Genomic DNA, 19,704 nt, shown 5'->3' with positions numbered 1-19,704 from the left:
TCTGCATCCACTTTGCAAACACACACTCCCAAAATATTTATTCCATTATTACTCCTTCCTTTCCATAGTCCATTGGAGTGTATCACCATCTGTGAAGGATCTTAAGCTGTTGATCTCCCAAAAGCTGTAAAATGTTAGTGAATCTACCATCCATGCTGCATCGCTCCATTTTTTTCATGATTTCTAGACCATTTTTTTCTTCCACTTTTCGTCTCAGTTTCTGCATTTAATTGTCTCCTACCTTCCTTGCATTGTTTCTGTAATGATCGCTTTTCTTTTCCATCTGCCCATCTGTTTATTGGAGCTTTCTACTCATCCTCATATTTTTGCTTGATTGATTTATATTTTATTATTGTTCTTCCCATTCTGATTTTCCTCCTCCTACTTTTCATCTTATATACCATCTTGTCTTTCTGACATATGCTCTTCCATTCCCTCTTCTTTATTTTCATCTTTGATACTCCATTTTTCCAGTGTCACATACCCTAATTTCTAACTCCTTTTGATTTCCATCATCTTTCTTTCTCCAGTGCTCCTTTTTCTATCGATTCCCTTCTCATATTTTCACACTGTAGTCCTAAACATACATGAAACTCCCAGCTTACTCTGCTGTCTTCGTGCTCATTTTTTTCTGTTTGTAGTGTTTTCTCTCCACATGAGCTTATCTTCTTCCCCCTTTCTCCCTATTCATCATAACCCAGTCCAAAACTCTCTTCCCCTCCCCATTGCCACAAGTGAAAATTATATATAGTGGTGTATCTTAGAGTTTGTGGCACCTTATTCCCCTTTCTGTTTATCTGGAACCATTTTTGCTGTAATCCTTGCCTGACCCTTCTTGAAGTGAATTTCTCACATGCCCCCGTATCTCTTTGTTTCCTATTATATTTAAGGTCTTAATAAGCACCCTATGTTTGGGCTTCCTGCAGTCTTTACTGCCCACTATTGTGCTTGCTTTCCCTTTCCAGTTTCCATAAAAACTCTTTCTTTTCCATTATTCAGTTTCTTAAATTTTTTCCTCCTTGGTATGTCTGTTGTGCCCTTTCTAGGTTTTGATGTTTTGTCCTGAGCTTGTGCATTTCTCTCTCTCTCTTCTTTGGTTACCTCCTTAGTTCTTTTATTATTACTACGAATAAATTTCTATAGGATTGTTCCAAAACTATTTCCTGTTTTTTTAGCTATGGTTGTTCTTTATCTGTATACTTTATCTCTTTTTTTTCTTATAATGGTACTGGTTTAATTACTCATAATATCCCTTAGATTCGGTTTCAGCCCTCAAAGTTAAAGCTATAACTTTAATTTTAATGAAAGCATTGGATACAATTTTTATGCCACAACATTCAAAATGAATAAAAGTTTCACAGTTTTGCAGAAATTAATATTATTCCATTGGCTAAAGTCACAACAAACTTGCATATTTGTTTTTATATTTTTTAATCTTGTTACTCTAAAAAGAAATGAAAACTGCATTTCTGTTTTGAACTGACTGTTTTGAGAAGTTTCAGTTTGTCACTTTCAGAAGGCCATTCTGGGGTGAATGTTGTGTTAACTTCAAATGACAATATCTGTTTTCTGATTCAAGATGTTATGACATTTTCAGGGCAACTTTATCTTTGTATTATTATAGTGCATAATTACATAAGTACTCTACAAATCAAGAACAAGTAATGTGGTGTTAAAATTATATAACCAAAGAAAGTGATAATTAATTGAATTAAATTAAAAATGCACACATGGGCATATAATCAAAACTGTGACTACATAACAAACAGTATGTTACTGTGTCTTCCAGGTAGTGTTAACAAGTAACTGCTGGAAGGGTGAAGACAGATCAGTCAACTGTTCAAACATCTAGAATTATAGTAAAATGTAAATGGTTTGTTCCATTTCCAGATATATAATTGTCCAAAGCTACTAAAGTAGGTAGCATTTTTCTCCCCTTTAAACCTTTAGTGTATAGCAAGCATGGTTTTCCTTACTATCCAGGTAATTTGTAAATGTTTTTATTGGATCATCGCACTGTAAAACATAAAATGAGTACAAATACATTAATAGAAAGGAAAACAAGCCATAGTGTATTTCTTATTGTTATTTTTGTGCAGTATACTTTTGTTTTCTTTTTAACAATTTTCATTATCACCAGCATTACATGAATTGCTCAGCTCCTGCCTTCCATTAAACTTCATCTTCTGCTAAATGTTATTCTTCATACATTGTTCCCACAAATTCCATTTATTTCTCTGTAATTTGCTCCTTCTCTTTTCTAAAGATCCCACCTCCATTTTTTTTATTTCCTCTGCAGTATTGAGCAGTTAGATTTGCATTAACATTTTTAGTGATTTCTTTTTTTGGCAGCCAGTAGCATTAAAGCCTTACTATGTCTAAGCAATTGATCCTGTATTCTAATTCAGACAAGTTTCTTTAGTTAAGAACTACCCCAACATTTCTCCTTTCTGACAAGTTACTCTCTAGGGATTTTTTTAAATGCTGCTAGCTCATTACAATTCTCATAAATGATGTCCTCAGTTACCTCTCTCTCTTTCCCATCACACCAACAACATTTGCTATCTTTTTTAGGAAAAATTCTGTGAAGTCTGCTTGGGGAATAAAATAGCTATGCAAATGCTTCTGTGCAAAAAAGCCGGAATGTGCTGGACTCTGTTGCTTACCTGGAATCCATCTAGATGTACTCCCATTGTCTCTGTAAATCATCTTTCCATTCTGTTTTCCCAGTCTTTTCTAACCTCCTCTGATTGATTCTTATATCTAGCGTACAATACTTTATATGCCCTACTAATTCTTCATTTTTAATTGTGACTTGTGTTTTAGATTCAAGTAAAATTCCTACCAGAGCTGTTCTTTTACTTAGAATTCCATTATCGTATTCTGTTTGCCTGTACTCTGTTATCAAACCCTGGTAGGGAAGGCAGTATCTAACCTGCCCAAACTTCTGTTTAGCCCCATCCCACTCTATTACCTTTCTCTATCTAGTTATTTGCTCCTGTCATTTGCTAATTTTTCTCCAGTAAATTCCAACCCTTTCCTCCTTTTCTAGATCCCTCCTTGCAATCATCCTTATTAGTAAAATCTCCTTTCTTCATTCCCATGTTAGCTTATTGCTTAGAATACTTTCTGCTACTTTATGAATATAATATATATGATGGTTATTCTTCGTAAAGATCATGTGCAGTTAAACATTACCATGTTACCTGGGTCCTGGCTGGTATCATCCATCTGAACCCCTGTCCATATTAGTGGTCTGTGAACTTCATAGTTCACAAATAATCAGTGTTCAAGCCAGTGTCATTATTTGTAATCCCCTGATTAGTCACCTTATTGCTTCCTGATTTTGCTTCATCATGCTGTCACCTTGATAACACCGAGTTGAGTTGCTAGGTCACTTGCTGAGGACTACTGTCAGTCAATAATGCCAGGCAGAGTTTTGTTTAGAAAATGCATGTTGATGCACAGCCTGTCATGCTAGTAACTCTTTTAGTTGCATTATAGTAACGTTTAAAACTTATCCCTGATTTTGTCCACTTCAGAATTTTTGAGCAAAGAAGTAAAGAGGTATGAGTTGATATGCGCGCTCATGTGGGCACAAACAAATCACACATGCACACATACACAGGGCATTTAAATACAAAATATATATAGTTTCAGAATACATTTAATTATCCACTTTACACCACTTCAGAGGAGACATACTGCTCAGCACAATATGCCCCCCACAAAACTGTTAGTGCTACAAAAGAGGCAAAAGAGTGCTGGAATCTATTGGAGAAAATTAACAAATGAACCAAGGTATTGGGAGAAAATAGCTATGGAAGGAAAGGTAGTAGATTAAGATAAAGCCAAACAGAAGTTTGGACTGTACATTAGAGACTACCTTCTCTATCAAGGATTAATAACAGAGTATATGCAAAGAGTCAAGGGATATGGGAGTGCTAAGCAAAATACCAGCACTGACTAGAGTTTTTAGTTGAATCTGGAACAGAAGCTGCTATAAAAAAAATGGATAATTTGTAAGGCATACAGAATATACTGCATGGTAACTATGCAAATCAATCAGAGGAGGTTAGAAAAGATTGAGAAGATGCGCTGAAAGATTGGGAAGAGAGACTGGAAAGGCAATATACAAAGAAACCATGGAAGGACATCTGTATGGCCTACAGGTATGCAACAGAGTCCAGACGATTTAAGATTTTTGATTGGAAATGCTTGCATAGGTATGTTTATACCCCAAAAAGAGTTCAAAGAATTTTTCTCAGATAGATAGCAAATGTTGATGGTGTGTTGGGAATGGGAGGTAAATGGAAACATGTTTTTTTGTGAATGCAGTGAGTTATTGGCAGATATTTAAAAAAATTACTTCAGAGTACTTTATCAGAAATTTTGGCAGAGCAAAGGGTTAGACTTTTTTTTTTTTAACTGGGATATAGAATCTGAATTGTTAGAGATAGAAAATGAAACTCAAAATCTAAACTGTAAATGAAATACTTTATAATTTACAGGAAATGCAAGAACTTGGAGATGGGATCTTTAGAAAAGGGAAGGTGCAAATTACATATAATACATGGAATCTGTGGGACTAACACATGCAGAATAATGTTCTGGAGGAGGAGAAGTGAGATTTAAGGGAAGGCATGAATTGAGCAGTTTACATTCAGCCATCTTCTACTCTTCAGCTGTTCTCGACAGTTGGTGCTAATGGCACAGATCTGAGGGAGAGGCACCCAGCCATTTCCTTACTGAGTCCTGCAGTGAAGACCAAGTCTTGGGGGTGGGGATTGGGGGCCACAGTCAGCAAAGAAATGTTCACTGGGTGATGGCAGTCTTGGGTGCAGGATGTTCTAAATGAATAAGTATCTACAGGCTGAAATACCATAGAAAATCTAGAGATTCAGTAGGTTCCTGTGTAGTAGCCTTTCTGAATAGCTCTTCATTTGCTTTGTAATTTATAGTAAGCACTGAACTTGAATTAGGGGAACTGATTGTTGTTGCTTTCCCATATGTCTGTGCCATGACTTCCCTTGCTAACTTCAAGCTGTTTTCCCCTGTTTCAAGACGAAATAAAGACTCTCATGAGATGTTTTTAAGCAGTGTCTCCTCATATCCCTGCTGCTATTATGAGCAAACTGCCTGCAGATTCTCATTTTCCATCTGTCTTGCAACACCTTAAACCCAGACTTATTAGTTGATACAAGTTTGGTTTGCCATTGTTGCATTTAGGATCAAAACCCCTCTGTCATTGGCAATGGCCAGTCCTTCCACAGTTTTGTTAGTCTTTTTGAGTTTTCTGAATGTTTGCTACTCATAGTCTCTAGATGCTTCAATGAAGATAATGGGCATTTAAAATATTCAAACCTGACAAAGTAAGTGGTCTTCTCATCATCTTATCACATACTGCATCAGTCTGTTTTAAGAAACAGTTTGATCCCCTCCAATGAAAGAGGGCACTGCACATATTTTTTAAAAAATGGAGATGTTTAATATGTGTCTGTTCCTACCTGCCTCCCTTCAGTTGTCATGTCATTCTCTTGTTTTGGTTTTAGTGGTGGTCCTGGTTTTCCTTTTGGGTACACCTTTACCTGTGTATGTTCGCTTTTTTGTCAGGATGACATTTAATAATGATTACATACTGCATGAAAAATTAAAGTTGAAACTAAAAATTCTCCCTGGGATCTGTTCCAGAAATAACTTAAAATATAAGAACCCAAAATTAAGCTACGTTGAAGAGTCAGTTTCAACTTTTTTTTTTCTTTTCAGAAAATGTATGCATAACCCAATTATTTAGTGGTTTTGTTTCTAAACCACATATGGTTGTGCTGCATCTTGTTTTGTTAATCATGTTAACTATTTTGTAGTGGCATAACACACCGCATCTTACAGTATACCAGTATGGTTAAGTTTTGGTTACGGTGACAATGATATCTCTACTAGGTTATGTTGTTATCCTTGCTTCTTATGTAGAGTGCTGCCTAGCATTCCCTTATTTACCAACATACATCAGTTTCTGTATTTGTTACATTATGTTTTATTGTACATCTATTTACTCCTTGCTTTCCCGTAGTACAGGGTTTCATTTTTTCAGCCTACATTTGACTACTTTGTGAGCCTGAGCGTATAGCTAAGGGGTAGTCAGGAAATCTGGCCATGCTCCTGAGTGGTCCTTTGATCTTATACCTAGTAACACTGTATGAATCTATGCTGATGTGTATTTGATGTAATTTGGAGGTAACTCCCTTGTTCTCCTTGGAGTAAAGGATACCTTGATTCCCATTAGAACCACCTGCTTATCAAAATACAAACAACTATAGATAACCCATCACTATGGAAGGCAACAAGTTATAGTCTACAGTGAGGGTACAGTTGATGCAGCAAGTATCTTTGCGCGTATCTGTGAAATTTAGTAGGTGGGGCTTTTATGACACTAGCCAGTTTATTTACCTGTAGTATATATGTGCTGATTTATATCTCCTGGTGCCTTTGGTTGGTACATTGTACATTGATGTATACATCAGCATTAAATAGAAACCTGAAACGGTGTGTGGGTGTTGTTTAATGGTCATGTCTATTTATTTACCAGAAATGCAAGTGTAGAGAGGAGCAAAAATCTGTGTATTTTTTGCTGGCTGTTTTCCGGGAGGTCACAGTTCTTTATGGATCGAAAAACACTGCTGCTCATCCCAAGCCTGAAGTAAGTAAAATTTTCCCCTAATGAGTTTGCTAATATATCTTTTATGTCACAGAAGTGTTGTGCACAGTGGTGCTGATATATAAAGGTTGGGAATAGACTGTATGAGCTCATAATTGTAGCATGACTTTTGTAGCTGCTCTGCTGGAAAAGGCTTTAATTGACTAATTCTCCAACACTTATAAATTGGCTGAGATTGAAGCATAGTTGATCTTTCTTGGTTATGAGCTGATTCACGGAAATAAATTCAATCGTTTTCCACTGCCCACTTTATCCTGCTCTAGCACTCAGTGTGGCACATCTACAGGTGGTTTGGCCATGTATTATTGGAATGTTGGAAGAAAAAAAAGGGAGAATTGAACAAACCCAACACAAATAAACTTTACAAAAGAAGCCATTCCAGCTGAGAAGTAAACAAAGGAACTACCCTTTGTGAGGTAGCAGTGGTAACCAGTGTACCACTGAACCACCCAAAACTGTTTCCTCAGACTTTAAAGAATTTGCCAAATTTGGCTCAGTCCCTCAACTACCACATATACAATCTTAGGATTCCATTTTCTTATACTTCTGGTCATTGAAAAAAGTAATAATTTTGCCAGGGAGTACATTTTTGGCAAACTTTTAGCCCTGATTTCAAAATCTAATTATAGCATTATTTCCACTTTCTGACCTGAAGAATAGTGCCTGTCCTCCACCACTAATATTTATAGTGCCACAGAGAAATCTGCTGTGGTTCTAGGACCCCAGCTGTCATACCATGTGCACAGTTTTCCACAGCAGCTTCTGCTAACAGAGGCTAGAAATGGGTTCATTTATTTGTGAGCTGTGATTGTGATCTTTTGTACGTCCCCTGCAGGACATCAGGCTGAAGCCGGAACTAGAATATCGTATCTGTGAACGTATTCACTGCAAGTAGTTAGTTGTTCCATGTAATGTCATGTCAGGATTCCCTTCTCACTTTCTTGCACGACATTTGTTAAGAGTGCTGCCACATTAATAAGTTGTGGTAGAAGCATGAGAATGGAAGGGGAGGGTGACCAAATTTATACAAAGACCTAATTGGGAGATAGCATTAAACCTAAGGACTTCTTCAGTGTCTAGGTCAACAAAAAACTGAAAATATTAATGCAGACAAGTGGAAATTAAATAATTTGGTACAGTAGTATGTTGCAGTTGTGTATGAAAAAGCAAACTGGCTAAGATAAGTACATAAGCTAAACTTTTTCAATATGAAGCAAGGGGGCAAGTCATTGAGAGTGATAGTAATAACTTAAAAAATGTTTCCATAATAAATGCAGGAAGTCAACAAGGCTGAACAAATAATGAAAGTATAGTCTGCTAACACTTTAAAATAATTGTTTACTAAAGCATGCATCATAAACGCCATTGGCTTTTATCCAAAATCTATTGTGGCAAGTTTATACTCTAATACTGTGTATAGTTCTTTATAGCTTTTGGACTCTCCAAAGGAGTGGCATGTGGATCTGTCCGAATAGCTCTTAAGTTGACATTTAAAAGGCTTAATTTGATAACACTTCCAAAACTACTGTGTACTGAGTTCCTTGAATCAGAAGCAATAGAAAAAAGCCTACAACCCTTGCAGTGCTGTTTGTGGGAAGAATTTTAAGCTCAGGTGCATAGAAGGGGACATCTACTCCTCAGAAGATAATATTCTATATGTATTTCAGATTATACATGAAAAACTGATTTAAATTCAAAAATATGCAGTCTAATTGATTAAACAGTCAGTGTGCCTGTTTAAATCTAGCATTACTCACAAGTAAGTCTTGCAGGCTGTAGCTGCAGTCTGCATATTCTCTGATTGGTAAGTAGAGGAATAAAAGGCATCTAAAAACAGTAAGGGAGGCAAAATTGTTCTGTATGTAAATGTGCACACACACACACACACACACACACACACACACACACACACACACACACACACACAATGCTGTTATAAAATATTTACAAAATACTAACGTACCCCTTGGGACTACAGGAGTCTGCAAGTGTTTTCATATAAGTAATAGGACATGCTCACTCCTGTGTCCTTAAACCAGAAAAAAAGTTGCAAGCTGCATGTATATTAATGTTCCATGCAAGTGTCAACACATATATGACCCATGCATGCATAGTAAATTAGGGTGGCATACTAAGCCAAGGCAGACTGTCAAAATAGCTCAAAGAAGAAAGCAGATAAAATACCATTATTTAAAAGGGTAAGCAGTTTCTTTGTTTTAAGTAATGGCATTGTATAATAGCAGTAACCTCCTCCTAGGTGTGGTAATGCTGGCTTACTCACTGTTCTCTTATTTGGTAAAGCTGTCAAGCTTCACATTTGTGATCAAACCATGCCAGCCTTTGGTAAACCAGTATTAGCCACACCCAGTAATAGAGTATTGCTGAAATGTTTCTTTTAATGGCAGTATGGATATACCTATATATATATATATATATATATATATATATATATATATATATATATATATATATATATATTCATTTATGCGTGAAAGTTTCTAGAAGTAAATAATCCCTTTCCTTGATAGTTGGGCAGTAGTACTTAGAGGGAAAAGCAGTGTCTACTTTGGGGTGGGGGGCTTGTTGCAAGAAAGTTAATTTAGCATTTTGCATTTGTCCGGATTATTGTATTTTGAAGATAGTTAAATGCGCTTGTGATTATATTCATTTTTGGTCGGAAATCACTCCCAAACCAGTAATTTCATATTTGGCTTCCCTGCACTTTGTCAAGTGTGAACTGAATAGGGGTCCTGGCTGGTTGAGTTCAGTTTGGCAGAGTTGAACTCTACTATTTCATTCTCCCAAAGCATTTTATTGCTGGTATAATTTCGAAGTGTCTGCGAATAGTGATCGTTTATTTTGGGAAATATCTTCCCTTCATGTCTTTGTGACTATGGGTAATGTATATAAGTTTGAGGGCTTGCCTCTTACAAAAATGTTTTCATTTAATTTTTTCATTTAGTTGAATTTCCTGACCACCTTTCTTTATGCGTTGGTTCCTTACTGTGTTTTAACTGGAAAAATCATAATGGAAGCCTTTGTGCACATCAGACTTTAAAAAAAAATCTCAGGATAGTCCAGCAAGCACTTGTTTGCTAGGTAAGCCTAGATAACAAGTAGAGTAAATAATTTTTAAGGATAAATTGGAGGCATAGCCAGATATGTAAATATTTACATATCTGATTTTTTTTTTCTTTTAGCAGTTTCAGTGTAAAAGCTGATTCTTTGAAATAGGTTTTACTGTCCTTCTAAAAAGTTACAATTCTGGGTTTTCAGAAGTTGAGTAGGGCTAATAAGAAGTAAACAGACACAGACAGAGTTATTACACAGACTGATAAGCACATTCATAAGTCTCGGAGAAGTACAAAAGGACATGGTATATATATCCCCTGAAAGGCAGTTAAGGTGAAGGAACTTACTTTTAAGGGTCCCCTGTGGCAGTACAAGTTGGTGAAGATGGGCTATTTTTGATTTTTCCTTAAGCTGCCTGTTTACAAAGTAATTTAAGTTGTAGCATGTGCCAAAGCCACCATTTACAGAGCTTATCCATTAGCAATGTACTGCATCAAAGGACTTGCTGGGCTCTAAAACGCTAGCCTGTGTAATCATGTTATCTATCCCTTTAAGTACCAGGTTTGTAATACGGCACACAACAGGCAGTAATGGCATTATACACCAGTTCAAAGTCCTTGCTGTCGCCTGAGCACTGTACCAAACATAACGTTTATTTGCATATTTGCTGTCAAGGTAAGTGGGGGGGGGGGCACAAGGACAATTTTTTAAACCACATGTAAAATGGTTTGAAAATGGTTTTCTTTTCTAGAATCTTTAGTAAGGAGGTGGTATTGAATTATCTAATTAAGAAGGCTTATCTTCCTTATGTATACATGCCTTCATTGCACTTTTCACTTATTTGTATATATCCAGTTATTAGTTAATGAATAATAAGACAGGGCTGTAGTGTAGTAAAAAATGGCATTTGACTTGTCCTTTTTTTTATTAAACACGTATGTTAAATTGTCACTTAAGACATAGACAAAGACACATTAACAAAAAAGAAAACTGTACCTGACATATCTTTTCTTTCTTTGCATTATCAGTCAAGTATTACATAAATTGCTCATTTCTTGCCTTCTCTTAAACCTTACTCTTCTTGAACATTATTCAGTATGTATTGTTCCTTCAAGTTTCATTTATTTCTATGTAATTTGCTCCTTCGTTTTTCTAAAAGTGTCTTCCAGTTCTTTAATTTTTTTTATAATATTTAATACTTCAGATACAATTGGTTTAGACACTAATTTCCATTTTCTAGGTATTGCTTTTTTGGCAGGCAATGACATTAAGCTTTATAGGGCCTTACTATGCCTAGGGGCCTTTGGCTTGTTTAAGAAATATAGGGAGAAGTCTATTAGTACATGGAATACTTTGAGAGAAGTTGCTCCCTTGGAATAGTACATACTCTCCAAATGTGGACAGGAAGAAAAGAAGTCACTGACATTTTTACATGATGCAGTAGGAATAACACCAGTAAAATTATGGTTAGGGAGTTGAAGGAACTGTGCTGTGAATAATTCTGTAGTCATTTGCATCAAGTTGCTGTGTTTAGGCAGAATGTCAACTTTTTTCAGCACATAACAGTCAGTTGATTAGTGGTCAGTATAATAGATGTCCTTCTTTATCACTGTTGCAGTATTCTTTACCAAAGGGATCTTCTGCCAAGGATGGCCCAACTTCTGCCCAGTATTGCATTGCCTTTAGTACGTATAGGTGTCGCACCTCACACACACACACTGCCTGAACAAGGCGTAGGGCATAAAGATGATGTATGTACGGATGCACGTACTCAGGACTTCTTTGCCAACATTCCAAATGCCATTATTGATCATCTGTCTGAACACTTTTCTGCTGTGCTGGCTACCAGGCACCATTTCAGATATGTGGTGCCCCATTGGGGTCTCTTCTTGCATCTGAAGAAGTTTGGGCATTTTCCAAATGAAAAGCGCTTTATGTGAACTTGTTCTTGCGGTGTAATAGGAGCAGTCTTTCATTAAATTTTTACTTCCTACCGGGCTGCGTGCAGTGTTGGTTCCTGGCAACAGTTTTTTTGCCTAACTCACCTACCCCGCCCTAACCCTCAAGTCCACACCTGACCCGCGCCATAACCCTAACTCACCTAACCCTCATGTCCACACAATTGCACACATACCTAACCCTCACCCTAACTCACCTAACCTGCACTCAATTGCACACTTACCTGAACCCAACCCGTAACTTTCCACCAAAAATACCGAAGCAACAGAAACGGACAACCAAATTCTTTCCCTAGGAAAATATTCGGTTTTCTGTTTCTGTGATATTTTCAGCGTTCGCTGAAAACTGGTCGATATTAGAACACTCAACATTTTAAATGTTCGGTGTTCTAATATAGACCCTCAGATTCCCCATAAAGACCATCACAACCAGTGTATCTTCTATTTAGTGCTTCCAGTGACTGTACACAGTGTTCTTTCTGCCAGGCTTGTGTCCCTAACACACCAAATAGTCATCTCACCTCTTTATCTATTTACCTTGCAAACCACCATCTTAAGTCATTGACTCAATGTGCTGTGGCAGAGTCTTCCTGTCTGGAGGGTCAGCCTTCTACCAAGAAACTTAGGTCTGAAATGGCTGCTATCCATCCTCCCCTAGATGTCTTTCTCGAGGCTAATGAAAGCCCAGGGGATTCTCTGGTTCAGATTCCTCTGCTGCAACCCTGTCAAAGGCCGGCATAGATCTGATTTCTTGCATGTCCTCAGAAACTGTACAAACATCTGCTCTAGATGTTGAGGGAGAACCTCAGCTGATAATATCCGAGGGACCGAGGGGGATTCCATAGATCTTAGTTAGGGAGGAGAGCCCTACTATGCTTATTGGGTGTTGCCAAGGGTCTTATCCTCCAAGAGTGTTTTATGCAGACATCCCACGGAAAAAAGAAAACAAAGCATATTTCCCCTGTAGTTAAGGATCTCCAGTGTGAATGGCAGGATTTTACTTGGGGGGGGGGGGGTGTTGGGTTACTGCTTTAATGGGTTTAAAGCCTTTTAAAGGGGTGCCTGTGCCTGCCCATCCTGGGTCTTCCACTCCTCTTAAAAGACCAAAGGAACTGGGCTCCTCCAATCAGGATCAGGATTCTGGGGAAGAGCCCCTGGCTTACTCTTCTCAGATCCCTTCCTTTTGGACTGTGGTTTAGAGGAAGATGATTTGGTTAGTCCTGATCCTCCTTTGGAGGAACTCTGCTTTGGGGTTACTGTTTCTTGTATGATGGAATTCTTTAAGTGGGTTTGCTCTTAAGTGTCTGATATTCAGAAAAGGTATTATTATCTCCTCCAGATGGAGTCTCCTAAACCTTCTGCTGTCCCCCTGGTTTTGGCTGTCCTCCTGAATACTTTTTCAGAACCCATCCTTGGAGAGGCTGGGCAAAAAGGTTTATACTGCTCCCTCCTTATCCTTTTAGGCCACCAACTACCAGACTCATATCACCAAGTATGTTTTGGCCCTCCTGTATCTGGTTTCCCAACTGGTTTCTGACCTTCCTGATTCCGAGGGAAAGTTTCTTCCCTTTCCCTTTTTGTCTGTACCTCTCAAGTTGCTCAACCATTCTATCAAATGTGGCTATGATGCATCTGATGCCTCCTCCCGGGCTCCTACCTTTAGCTCTGTTATGAAGTGTTGCTCTTGGTTTCGTCTTCAGACTTTGGTTGATGACATTAAGGCCAAACTACTGGATGCTCTTTAATAAGTCTTTTTGGTGCTGCTGCTGCTGAATTTTTTAAATCTCAACAAGATAAGGGTAAAGCCTTGCAGGAGTTGAACCTTATTTTTGTTTCTCCTTTTCCCAAGTTTTAGAGGAATTACCCCTCCAAATCTACCTTTGTTCACAGGCAGTCTTGTCCTCCACCCAAAGGAAAAAAGGGGTTCTAGATGTGCGCCTTCTGCTAAGTGTACTCAAACCCCTACCTCCCAGAAACCTGCTTTTCAGGATAAGCCAGGTTCCATTTGACAGTTTCCTTCCCCTTGCTGTTGACCAGGTTCCTTTATCCCTCCATCTTTCCATGTCTCTTCCACATTGGTTAAAGATCACAACAAACTCTTGGGGTTCTGTCCATCATCTGCCAGGGTTTTTTTTGGAAATTCCTCCCTCCCTCTTTGGGCATCCCTCAACCTCTTCAGGAATGGCGCTCCATTCAAGCTGTACATCCTGCCTAGGCAGGGAGTTTTTTTTATTCCAGAATGTTTTTGGTTCCCAGAAAGGAGAGCACTTGGAGACCAATGCTGGACCTTTCCCAGCTCAACACCTTTTCAAACTTCTTTCCTTTCTGGTCTCTCTGGATCTCAAGGATGCCTACCTTCATATCTCCATACATCCCCTTTTCAGGAAACTTTTACATTTCTCTGTTTCTTCCTTGGATGCTCAGTTCCCTGCTTTGCCCTTTGGCCTGTCTACTGGCTCAAGGGTATGCACCAAATGCCTCACTCCTGTTATTGCCTTTTGCAGGATGAAGGGAGTTCAGATCTTTCCCTATCTGGATGATCTGCCCATTCAAGCTTCTTTCCCCAGTGCTCTGCTCCAGGATCTCCAGTTTACTATTCCCTGTTGTAGAGTCTAGGGTTTACCATAAACTTCCAGAAATCAGCTCGGATGCCTTCTCAGGATCATATTTTCCTTGGTTACAGGCATCAAATCATTGCTATTCTGGCTTCTCTGCCTTCTGCTAAGTCCCTGTCTCTTACTACCCTTTTCTAGTCTCTTCTTCCTCTGGCTTCAGTCATGGCCAGGGACTTTTTCAGGGTCCTTGGGTTCATGGCTTCCACCATTCCCTTCCTCCCTCTGGCCAAGCTCCACATGAGAAAGCTACAGTGGTACCTGAAGTCAGTACGGTGCCAACATTACCACCCATTGGACTTATCCAGTCCTCTTCCTTCCTTTTCTCAAGCTCAAGCTTCAGCCATGGATTCATCAACTTTCTCTCAACCTAGGGCTTCCTTTCAGGCTCCGGTCCTAACTCGAGCTTTTTATGTGCACCTCAGACAGGGGATGGGGGGCCTCCTTTGGCTCTCTCAATGTTCAGGGTCTCTAGCTTCCTTGTCATTGGTTGGATATATCAGTGTAAAGGAAATGATGCCTCTACTAGCTCTTGAGGCTTTTCATTCCCCCTTTCATCCCGGACCCCTCAAAATTTTCACAGATAATACACTAGTGATGTGGTGTGTCAGCAAACAAGGGGATACCAGGTCCTATATTCTTTGCAAACTAGCTCTTCAGGTTTGGGATTTAGCTGTCCAGTATCAAATGACTCTTCAAAGACGTTTATATTCCCTCAGAGCACAGTCTAGTGGCAGACTCTCTGAACAGGTCCAGCTCACAAGGTCACAAAAGATTGCTTCACAGAGATGTGTTCCTGGACATTGACGATTGGTGGGGTATACCTCTGGTAGATCCTTTTGTCTCCCCTCTGAACAAGCAACTTCTCTATTCTATTCCAGAGTCCTGGTATTCTGGCTTGGAAAGTGAACACCCTGTCTTTTCCTAGGAAGAGGATGTTTCTGTACACCTTCCCTCCTCTTCCTCTTTTACCAGAAGTCTTGCACAAGATCAAGCAGGACTCTTCCAAAATCTTGCTAGTCACTCCCTTTTGACCAATACAGCATTGTTTCCCCCTTCTTTCTCACTTGGCCAGGGGCAATCACCACAAGTTACCTTACCTTAAAGCTCACCCGTCAGCAATTTCTACTTGTTTGCCCTTGACTTGAGGTCAAGTAATTTCTTAAAGGCACCCTTCATATTTGCCTTCCTGAGACCTCAGTTTTGTATATAAAAAAATTGACTTGGGCTCCTTTTGAGCTGGCTTCTTCAGGTTCCTTGCAACATTGTACACGGAAGGCTGTTCTTCTTCTTAGTCATCACTTCAGCTAAGAGTGTGTCTGAACTTTAGGCTATCATGGCTGTTCCTCCTTTCTTAGTTTATCCACAGAGACAGGATGTGTCTTAATACTAATTTTTCTTTTATGCCCAAGGTATTCAGTGAATTGTCCCTTAATCAGTCTGTTCATCTTCTTTCCTGTTTCCTTCTCTACAGTCTGTTATTGAGAAGGTTCTTCACACCTTGGATTTGCATAGGCAGCCAAGATATTATTTGGATAAAACTAAAGTGATTTGCAATCTGAGCAACTTTTTGTTTCCTTTTATCAGAGGTCTTTGAGTTTGGTTGTCTCTAAGCAAACCATCTCTTCCTAGATTTCTAAAGCCATTTCTATTTGTCATTCTTTTCATGGTAAATGTCTTTCCTCTTCAGAAAAGGGTCAATCTACCAAGGCTGTTGCATCCTCTGGTGCTTTTTTCAAGGGTCTGGATATTAATTCCATCTTGGAGGCTGATTCTTAAGTCTTCTCTTCATACTTTCACTAAACATTACTAGTTGGATGTTATTTCCAGGGCCAGGGCAGGCTTTTCCAGGGCTATCCTGCATGAGTTTGTAGAGGACTCTTCTGTGCCTTCCTCCTCCCAGGCTTCTTGTTGAGCTCTTATACTCTCCCTTTGGTCAAAAATACTGCAACAGTGATATGGAAGGATATAGTACAGTTGTGTAAAATCTTACCATAATAGTAAATGTCTTTGTCTTCACTGTTGCAGTATTCGCTCCCTCCCTCCTGCCCCCTCTGTTCTTGCCTTTTCTTTCTTGCCCTCCTGGCCAGAGGCTCTTCTCCTTTTTCTCATTTTCCTCCTTCTGGATGCACACATTTTCCTTATCCCTGGAAACATTCTGTCCCCCCATGGGTTTTTTCCATTTGAGTATGTGTGCGTACATCACCTTTATGCCGTATGCCTTGCATGAGGAATGTACGCCTGATGTACAGAGTCTATAAGTAGTAGTGGCTTTGGTATACTGGCCAGATGTTGGGTTATCCTAGTCAGGAGATCCCTTTGGCAAAGACTACTGCAACAGTGAAAAGAACATCTACTGTTGTAAGATTTTACACAAATGTACTTTATGAAGTAGTGTTTTTTTAATTCTGAATGCCCTTACCCAGGAAGCTTTCATTTTTATAACATCTCTCTGTATCACAGAGATTGTAAATACATACAGGGGTTGACGTAATGGATAAGGTGTGTACCTCAGAGAGCCAAGGTTCAGAGTTTGATTCTCACCTTCAAAGGGGAAGTTTGCTAGGCTTAGGGCTTAAAAGTACCCACAAGGGCAGTTAGCCTAGTAGTTAACTGTGTAGCTTTTCTAAACCGGTATTTTTCGTTTTCTGCATGCACATTTGTTCAGCCTAATGAAATGAAACATTTGCTTGTTGTTTCATTTAGAGCTGTATAGTGCTTATAGGCAATGCTTGCCCTGTAGTGTATAAAGCTTACTACTGAGCTTAAAAAAACACATCAGTGATATTTTTTATCATCTCTGCCAAATACTGGTGCCCAGTTAACAGTAAGTACTACTTGATTTATTTCTAACTTCAGAATATCTGCCTAAATATTTCATCCTTAAATTTTCAGGATCTACATATTAGTTTCCCCTCAAGTGTTTGGCAGTGCTCTGTACAGACTCTGACACCTTGGGTGACATTTTTCCTGTAAAAGGAATATATAAGGAAACTGCTCCAGTACTTAGTAATAATGACCATCCCTCCTGGCATGTCTAAAGGTCAGTTCCCTGTGCTTTCTCCAATTAACCTGGTGAACTTGGGCATTCTGAGGCAGTGTAGCAACTGCCTCATGTACAGTACACAGGCAACCCTCTTACCTCTCAACATTCAGACTTGTGAGAGATGCACTTAAGTATCCAAATTGGAAGCCATGCACACTCAAGCCAAAACCAGAATGGCTGGTCAGGAGGAGGAGGTCATCACCTGCACGACACCACATACAACACATAGCCCTCCAGAACACCCACCATTGCAACTCTCACATAAAAACACAAACCACACACCCACCCTCGGTGGAGGCTCTCAATAGAAATCTACCCAAACAGCAGAGACCTCCAAGGCAGAAACACACTCGACCACCACAGCGCAGCACAAACCACAAGACATATAGCTCACCTACACAGTGTTCCCCTCAACCTAAGCTCCTAAGGCAAAACAGTTGCCCAGTACACTAGTCATAGGTGACTTGATAGTGAGGCACACTGATGTTCCACTCATTAGGTTGAATAGGGAGAAGGTAACAGGTGCCAGAATATGACACACAACACACGCACTCAGGTCACTGCACAACAAGTATGACTACGTTACTGTCCATGTGGGAGTGAATGCACCTCCCTGGACTGCATGAAAAGAGACATGGAGGAGCCCTCAGATTATGTGGCCCAGGCAGGTATGACCAAAGCCCTGAGCTGCATCCTACCATCACCCAGAATAATACCGGAGTACAAGCAGAAAATGATTGACATCAACAGTTGGCTAAGTTTCTGGTGTCATTCTAAGGAGATCCACTATCTGTCTGCTTGGGATGACAAGACTGACACACCTCGATACTTTGCCAGAGATGGCCTGCATATGTCACCCCTGGGTTTCCGAATACTGGCTAATGCTCTTGCCACCCCTATAGTGCCTTTTTTTAGGTGATGTTCCAAAGACCAAATTACCACTTTAACAGCTATAAATAAATGCAATCTGAGGATCATGCTGCTCAATGCTAGAAGTCTAAATCTCAAGATGTACTTGCAGGAAGCACTCCTCAAAATGGAAAACATCGACATTTGTGCTGTAACGGAGACCTGGTTTAAAGCAGCAGAAAGCACCCCTGCGCTACCAGGCTATAACACATTCCACACCTTTTGGCCGCAAAACATGGACCGAAGCTCCAAAGGTGGTGGTGTCTCCATATTCATAAAGGATATGCACACCTCCAGATTAGTAGCCCAGCATAACGCATCTGAGATACTTCAAGTACAACTAACATTGGGTAAAATGGCAGTTCAAGTCGTAGCCTGCTATAGGTCCCCAACCATGTCCTAAGACTCTCACTGCACGTTCCTAAGCACCCTGGAAACTATTAGGGTCCAACCCAACACTCTCGTACTAGGTGACTTCAGCTAACCCTCCATCAACTGGTAAAACTACTCATGCACCAATACATTGGCCCAGTGCTTCCTGGAATTCATTAGTTTCAATGCCCTGGATCAACTCATTCTTACTCCCACTAGAGGAAGCAACATCCGTGACCTGGTTATTACTAACATGGGCAACTATTGATCTACACCAGTAGTGAATTACTCCCTGGTTAGATCCGACCACAAACTAATCACCATGGAAATCCACATCTCATCCACACCCCCCGCAAAGGTAACCACCATGAAAAATTTCTCCAAAGCTGACTTTGAGCTCCTAAAAACAGAGGTGACTAACTTTATGGCACCCGTGTCAGTGAAAAATAGATGACTGCTGAATCCTACACCAGTGCACTGTACAAACATGTACATAAATGCATGGAACTAGCCATACCCAAAAAAAACAAGACGCTCTCCTCCAAAAAAAGGAAGCCAATCTGGTGGTCCCCTGCCATTAATAAACTCTACAACAGAAGGAAGAAACTGTTGCAGAAAAAGGTGAAGGTGCAAGACTGGAAAAACTCCTCTGTTTGCCTCAACAAAAAGTTGAGATCCCTCATCAAAATTTCTAAAGCCAGCTATGAAGGCAGAATTGCGGCAGACACTAAAAACAACCACAAAGCCTTCTATAATTATATCAAGAATCTCAACGGCAATACCCAGGTTTGCTCTGAGGCATAATGGTACCGCCTATACTGAGCCAACAGATATTGCCAACATACTGGCTGACAGATTCATTGCCAACTTTACCCCCCCCCCCAAAGGACCAATTACCATACGGAGGAATGCCAGGCACCCAGCATTACTGCAGCACAGGTTAAAGCTCCATTGTCCAAGGCCAAGAATACAGCATCCATGGGACCTGACTATATCCCTGAATGTGTTCTACATGAACTA

The 19,704-nt window shown here is 39.6% G+C and overlaps 1 protein-coding gene across 1 annotated transcript in view; it reads left to right on the top strand.

Moving 5' to 3' along the window:
• Positions 1-19,704, top strand: part of RNF213 (ring finger protein 213) — a gene marked incomplete in the record, with an annotated part of 2,890,576 nt that overhangs the window by 2,303,384 nt on the left and 567,488 nt on the right. Inside the window, 1 exon segment of the mRNA XM_044069632.1 lies at positions 6,587-6,697. Coding sequence (XP_043925567.1) covers positions 6,587-6,697 — 111 coding nt within the window.

Source organism: Protopterus annectens, chromosome 4.part0 (genome assembly GCF_019279795.1).
Source record: "Protopterus annectens isolate FY-2018-M chromosome 4.part0, PAN1.0, whole genome shotgun sequence".
NCBI lineage: Eukaryota > Metazoa > Chordata > Ceratodontiformes > Protopteridae > Protopterus > Protopterus annectens.
Note: the sequence above shows the minus strand (reverse complement) of the source record. Positions and strands in the feature narration are given on the sequence as shown.